General features: G+C 35.3%; 1 protein-coding gene across 1 annotated transcript; it reads left to right on the forward strand.

Moving 5' to 3' along the window:
- Nucleotides 1-1407: 1407 nt before the first annotated feature.
- LOC137397590 (uncharacterized) lies at nt 1408-2193 on the forward strand. Its single transcript, XM_068083885.1, has one exon. It carries the CDS (start codon nt 1408-1410, stop codon nt 2191-2193), a length of 786 nt encoding a protein of 261 aa, XP_067939986.1.
- The last annotated feature ends 6131 nt before the right edge of the window (nt 2194-8324 follow it).

Below are 8324 nucleotides of genomic sequence, written 5' to 3' on the forward strand. Positions count from 1 at the left end.
CACACTAACTTTTCATCTCGATGTTTTTAATGTCCCTTATGGCACCCTTTTAAGTCTTTCAATTAAGTTCAAAGCCTGTATGTGAAGGGTTAGTATGTTTATAGGGTATGTCTATGAATAGTTCGTCTATTTATAAAGCATATCTATGGATTGTTTTCGGGTTGAGAAGTTCAACTTGATAAAATTAGTTAAGGTGTGTAATGGTAGTTCCTTCTCTCAAAAGAGTTATGAACGTCAACCAGTTAGTAATGTGAAACAATATATCAATATAATGTACCAAGTCATTGACTGTATGCATCTATCAAAGTGACAAACACACACAAAACTTAAATACTCATATTAAACTAAAAGTCAATTTTAGAATTTAAAAACAGTATTTCTTTCTTATACTACTTTAAATATATATACATATAGGTCATATATATCACATATATATAGGACATACATATATATCATATACCTTGCATATATAATTACATTGTGTATGCATATGATGATGATGATGATATATATATATATATATATAAAGAAAAAGAAAAGATAGAAAAATATCTCCCTCTTGGAGAAGAGATTGAAAAATGCTGGGATGTAAGAACAACTGTAACCCCTGTAGTCATTGGGGCACTGGGCGCAATAACACCGGCGCATAAAATGTGGCTTGCCCAAATACCGACAGCAATCAACTCAGGTGATTTGCAGAAAAGTGCGCTATTGGGGACAGCTAAGATCTTGAGGCGAGTGCTCAAACTCCCAGGTCTCTGGTAGGAGAGCCGGTTTAGAGCAGAAATTACCACCCATACGGGTTAACCGGGTTGAGGAAACAATTTTGTATATATATATATATATATATATACATATATATACAATTTTAGTACAATTCAGACCTCAGACGCAATTTTAGTACAATTGCGTCTGAGGAGTGCTTCGCACGAAACAAATTTGTAACGCAAATACTAAAAGTTTACTTTTTTCGCAATAATTTTTCATATATATATATATATATATATATATATATATATATGTAACATATCGGTATATATATCATCATTTGGACACTTTTACCAAATTTTAAAAATGTTACCAAATATTAAAAATTATATATTTTAAATGTCTCAAATAAATTTGAGACATGTCTGATAAGTTTGAGGAGTGTAAATAAATTTTAAATGATAGAAGATACAGACTATTTCATTTCATTTCTGTAATAAAATTGCTAGCTATTTTCAATTCTTATGACCCCATGACCCCATACCTCTATGACCGTATCACCCTCTGCAAGTGAACTTCATAAAAAATTGGAAATCTGGCATTTCACTGTAACTAACAAATAAACCTTGTTTTGATGAATTTGGAAAACTGAATATTTTAGTTGCTAGCATTGTTCATCAGCTAACACACGTTCCTGGTATGCCTCAGCTAACACACGTTCTTGGTATGCCTCAGCTAACACACGTTCCTGGTGTGCCTCAGCTAACACACGTTCTTGGTATGCCTCAGCTAACACACGTTCCTGGTATGCCTCAGCTAACACACGTTCCTGGTGTGCCTCAGCGAACACACATTCCTGGTATGCCTCAGCTAGCACACGTTCCTGGTGTGCCTCAGCTAACACACGTTCCTGGTGTGCCTCAGCGAACACATGTTCCTGGTGTGCCTCAGCTAGCACACGTTCCTGGTATGCCTCAGCTAACACACGTTCCTGGTGTTCATCAGCTAACACACGTTCCTGGTATGCCTCAGCTAGCACACGTTCCTGGTGTGCCTCAGCTAACACACGTTCCTGGTGTGCCTCTGCTAGCACACGTTCCTGGTGTGCCTCAGCTAGCACACGTTCCTGGTATGCCTCAGCTAACACATGTTCCTGGTGTGCCTCAGCTAACACACGTTCCTGGTGTGCCTCAGCTAGCACACGTTCCTGGTATGCCTCAGCTAGCACACGTTCCTGGTGTGCCTGAGCTAGCACACATTCCTGGTATGCCTCAGCTAGCACACGTTCCTGGTATGCCTCAGCTAACACACGTTCCTGGTGTTCATCAGCTAACACACGTTCCTGGTATGCCTCAGCTAGCACACGTTCCTGGTGTGCCTCAGCTAGCACACGTTCCTGGTGTGCCTCAGCTAGCACACGTTCCTGGTATGCCTCAGCTAACACACGTTCCTGGTGTGCTTCAGCTAGAAAATGGAGTGTGCTAGCCTTCGGCAAAAGGTCTGCACCACAACCATACTAATGAATTTTACGGCAAAACATTTATTATATTCCTGATAGGAGGCACTGACTTTTCAGTCGCACCATGACACTAATTAACAACCCTTAGATAAATAATGTTGTAATAAACTTTAGTTAATTAAATGCAAACCCACCAGAAGCCTTACCGCACCGTTTGGGAGAGGCTAATACCTTGAGAGCAACCTTTTCATCTCCAAGTCATTTTTCTGTTATTAATTTAGTGAATCTTAAAGAGTTTTTTGCCTGCAGAAAACAGTTTGGCTGAAGTTGAACCATAAAACAGCAGAAAACATTATTTTACCAATTTGCCATTCGCTCCAACATACAAAGAGCCTGAAACTCTTGTTACTTGTGAAGAGAATCTATATCGGGAAATTACATGAATTGTTTGACCACTTTAGGGAGTGCCTGTAGTACATAACAAATTTGCTTGTAAAAGGAACAGTGATTGCATCTTGAATTTCCTCGAAGTCATAATTAGATAGCATCATCTAAATGGTTTATTTAACAACTTGCTCCAACTTACGACTAATTGAAATCGTTTGCATAAATTTTCGAGTAAAAGGAAGTAGCAATTAAGGGAGATAGCCAAGTGTGATGATATCACGGTTATAGAATAAGATACAGAAACATGGAGTGGGAAGTCGAGATGAATCAGTTGAATTATTTGTTGCGTAAGATATTGACACGCGACTCAAATAGAAACATCTGTATCTTCTTTTCTAACATCTCCGCAAGCTGATCCGTGTTGGCCACCCGCCAACTCAGTGCGTCAACCAAACCTCAGCTCAGTTACACGCTGTGCCATGCAAACCATTCAGCTAGACCTCCTTCAACCTAAAAATAGTATAAGACACTTCTACGTTGTTTTCAACTGAAGATAAATATCATGACTTTCATTTTTTATAAAAAATCGTACAAAACATTGGAACGCAACTTATATGCTGACATGAACCAGCTAGAAATGGCTTATAAATATCAATACATATATTGAGCATCTACAGGTGTTAGAAGATTTATATGCATAATAAACTTTTGTTAAAATTTAGTTACCGTATATACATGTAGTTATGGGTAAAAATGACAGCATGATAATATTAACAAACACAAAACATGCTGTCATTAAGCCATTAATACCATCTATTATTGGTCAAAAACCAAAAACCTAAACCAAAAGTCAAAAATGAAATGTTCCAGGCTGGTAAATATTGCATCCCATCATCCCATGAGCCATTTTAACAGCTTCAGATAGCAAAGTGTTTTAGCAGACAGCTGATTTTAGTTTTTGTTACTCAAAAACATTTTTTCTAGTTATGTTCTTCATATGTTATATAATATATATTTTGCTAGACTTTCTCCTGCGAGATGACGCATTAATCAAATATGTATACAATATTTGTCCTCTTTCTAACATAGCGTTTTTCATGGCGTTATGTTTTCTATTAATATAATATTATATTGCTTATATTGTTGCTATCAGGATACACCCGTGTTAGCGTTACCACTACAAGGCACAACATACTTACTCTGTAATTTATATCTACTCTCTGAACTATGATGTCTACAGTTTACCTCCAACTTTGATCCTAGGCCATATCTACAGCCATCTATTAATTAAATTAATTCAATTTAATGAAAAGATTTGAATGCTAATTTAATATCATGATTTTAAAATGGTTTCCTACTTTTTAGTTAGAATTTTGATCTGTTTTTAACTTAACTTCATTTTAATTCACACAAACTTAATATATATTTACTTAATTAAGACGTCATCTTATAGAAAGGAGTCTAAAAAAATACGATATTATATGTCTCATGTAAAACAATAACTAAAAAAATATTTTTTTAAAGTTAATTCGGAGCAGAGATAATTTGATGCTTATTTATGTTTAATCTAAATTAATTTCAATTTTTCAAGTCTTATATGACTAAATGTTGAATGGTGACAACATAATAAAGTATTATATGACTAAATGTTGAACGGCGACAACATAATCAAGTCTTATATGACTAAATGTTGAACTGTGACAACATAATCAAGTCTTATATGACTAAATGTTGAACTGTGACAACATAATCAAGTCTTATATGACTAAATGTTGAACTGTGACAGCATAATAAAGTATTATTTGCTGTGGCAGCACTGAATAGTCATTGTAAATACGCTAGAGTTTGCTTCAATCCCGGTTATCACTTAATCATAATTCATGTGGAGACGATCCTGAAGTATGTATATAACATTGAGTTATGCCTGTTCACAGATTTTCTTCATGTTTAGCTTTAAGATGATACCCTAGTAGTCAGTAGCCTAGTAGTCAGTTAACTCATTTGCTAAACATGCCTGTAAACATTTACTAAACATGCCTAAACATACCTAATAATGACCTGACACGCCTCTACAAGCAGTGCTCTGACTTAATCTAGTTGAGATGAAGATCACTAGTGCTGAGATGAAGAACTTGAAGAGGTTTATATTAGTCACACTAAAAACACAAAATAGTAATATTGTATGAAATTAAAATTACATGGTCTGAATGAGTTATTACTAAAATTATCAAGTAATAACTCAGTAAAGACAATGGTCATTCCCTTAAAATAATAGCATTTTTGTGAACGATAAATGGACATTTAGCCTCTCGATGAAGATGAGAATAAAGTTGATGATGACAATAACAATGATGACAATGATGCTGCTAAATGGAAGGACACTTATTGTCTGTGCTGGGCCATGGTTTTAGCTTTAACAATATTTGTAGCAGCTTTAACAACATCTGTACGCTTAAAAACATAAAACGCTGACAGCTCAGACATCCGAGTGATCACACAACTGTTGTACCTAATGAGGTACAATACTAATGTCAGCAATAATAAGTAATAGTTTCTTGTTGCACCGATATCTATGGGAGGGTGAGTGGACCAAACCTGTGCCCTGATCACACTGATAACTGTTAAACCTAACCCTTTGGCCTACTCAGTGTAATGCCATCAGTCAAATTCATACCATGATGTACAGTAATTGCTGTCAGACGATCTTTCTCATAACTGGCAGACCATCATAATATGTATATATTAATTTGTTGGCAATAATTTCATTTCAAATAGAAATGTTTTTCAAATCAAATTATGCCATACAACGATCACTGTCAGATGACCTTATGATGTTGGCAGACAATCCTTATGATCGCTGTCTGACAACTTTTCTGATCGGACAGCGACCATTATGATCTCTGTCAGATGACCTTATGATAATTGTCAGATGACCTTATGGTCTCTGTCAGATGACCTTATGATTGCTGGCAGACGATTTTTCTGATCGCTGTCAGATGACCTTATGATAACTGTCAGATGACCTTATGATTGCTGGCAGACGGTTTTTCTGATCGCTGTCAGATGACCTTATAAATGACAGACAACCCTTATGATCGCTGCCTGACAACTTTTCTGATCGCTGTCAGACAACCATCATGATCTCTGTCAGATGATCTTTATGAGCCTGAAACAGAAATATCAGCTGATTAGTTACTGGCAGACATGAGAGACCTATTCAACATTAGAACTTTAGAGAGAAGTAGCTAACATTAGCTCGGACTAATTAGTGAAAAAGCCAGGCTCGACATAAAGTCCGTAATGGGAAAGCTACAAGGAAAGTCGTAATGAGTTATGCCCCACTTGACTAATAAGCCTTTTCGTCTGCTCTCCGACTTCAAAGTATCCGTGAGATTTATATCTCGATCATAAATTTTCACAATGTTGGTGAATCAATCATCTGCCTCCGCAAACATATTTATAGCTGTTTATAACCATAAAATTGTTTTTCCGGAATCATTTCCTAAATTTGTGGCTTGAATATCGTGTACCCTCGCGTGCCGAACCAATTATGGTCCGCTCACAAAAAAGGTGAAAATTGCACCAGTAACTGCTTTACAAGATTATGATGCCACAATAATGTTAGCCTTAGAAACTTTCCGCTTGCTAGAGGTCGAGATGAGGAAACTTACCCAGCGTTTGCTCATTGCACTCCACATAGCTTCAGCTCTGGAGAAATGTATTAAAATTTGTTATTATTGCATCACTTCCAAAGCAAGTCAAACTTGTTTTGCATTATTATAGTGGGTGACTAGAATAATTGGCAAGAATCTGAAAGTTTGTTTCCAATTTTTGCCGCAAGTTCAATTAAAGCTGCATGCCCACTAGCCAACAACCTTTTACTGACTCTCACCTAATTTTTGTTACATAAACTGGTTTGCAAAGAGCACATCAACTGTTCTACATTGTCGATTGATATCACGAGTGTAAATGGTTTGTCATTCATACCGATTATTTGATCACATTAAGTTCGTCTGTGTGAGAAAATAGAACTGTGCTTGATCTGCCCTTATTAATTGTCACACCCAAACAATGACTGGCAAATTTAAAAAGGTCAAACTGCAGTTTAAAGCATTTAAAGCAATTTTCAATCAGCAGAAACAGAAGTTTGTCATGTTTTCTATTGATCAAGGCTTTGAGAAAATTTGGAGGTTTATCGGTTATTGATTATTAGTTATTGATTATCGGCTATTGATTTTCGGTTATTGATTGTTGGGTATTGATCACCGGTTATTAATTATTGGTTCGCCTACATTCAGCTTAAAACAAAGTCTGTTAATATACAAATTTACTATTAGACAACTACCGATATGAACACCTGCAGCAAAAGTTGTTTTCGCACTCTTGCGCACCCAATCTAAGAGGCTTTATAACTCAGGTTTAGACTTCCTACTAGAGACCCACAATGCTCACTTTTTGCTGGAAATTGCCATCAACATTTATAAATGTTTGTGCTGCATCTGTGACCTATTGGGGCTTCTATCACAATAGATAAATAGAGCTGTCTATGTTTTAAAAAAAATGTATTCTTGGTTTTAAATAAATGTAGTACATTTATTTTATAGAATGCCATGCATTTTTTGAGTTTTATTTGTTTTTTTATTAACCTTTTGACTTTTGCCTATGAGCGAATGTGTTTTTGACAGAAGAAAATTTTTTTCTTTAGAAATTAGTAAGGATTTGTTCGACTACATTCAAACACCTAAAAGTTTTCCTTGAACATATTCAGCCATAACTATTTGTTGTTAGCTACTCTTTATATTCCTAAATATTATGGTGTTACAAACATTTTAGTATTGTACAATTATACAATTTATTTCTCCTAGATCTTTAGATTTGCAAAAAACATTTTAGAATATAAATACTTTTTTTCTCATTTCCAACTAGCTTATGCTGCAAGCAACTAAAACGGGCAAAACTTTTTTTGAGTCATCTCTAGTATAAGAATAGTGTGCAATGGCTTTTTGAGTCCTTTTACAAATGTTGTATGTTGTAACCCTCGTCTAAGCAATGTAGAACGCCCGTGGTCCAATTATAACCAACTATTCATTAAATTCGCATGCATGGCTAAAAAATATTTAATTGTCCATCAGGAGATTGCGCAACACTTTATGAGGTAAATAAGTTTGATATGATCTCCAGGAATGTAACCAAAAAAATTTAATTCCTTGAGTGGACTCAGAGTCAACGAGGGGTGACTGTCCAAATTATTGCAAGTAATTTCAAGCTTTGATCCATTACATGTCAAGGAAACTATTTATAGCTAATTTATTTGGTTCAGCTGTTTCATAACTACCTTTATTTAAAGTTTATAGTAAACAATTTTATAGCAACAGAAGCAGAGCAACAGAGCCGCAACTCTACTCATGTTCAAAGCCCCTTAAAGTAAATCGTTTTGACAATAATTGCCTCATGGTCTAGACCAGGAATGGCCAAATGATTTTGGTCATGATCCGCTACAGCCAAATCTAACAAATTAAAGATCCACAACGAGCTGAAGATGTGCATTTTTCTTTTTTACCATATATAAACATGCAATTATTTGTGTACAGCTTAAAAAAGTGTCAAATATAATCTAATTAAAAAAACTTATTTACTTATAAACTGTTTATTTACCTAATTTGACTAAAAATCATTGAATGAATGTGCTATAATAAATATGTCTGATATCAGTGAGAAAAATGATGAGCGGGCTTTGACTTCAAAATATTATTAAAACGCAGTTTCCAGC

The sequence above is a fragment of the Watersipora subatra genome, chromosome 5 (assembly GCF_963576615.1).
Source record: "Watersipora subatra chromosome 5, tzWatSuba1.1, whole genome shotgun sequence".
Lineage (NCBI taxonomy): Eukaryota > Metazoa > Bryozoa > Gymnolaemata > Cheilostomatida > Watersiporidae > Watersipora > Watersipora subatra.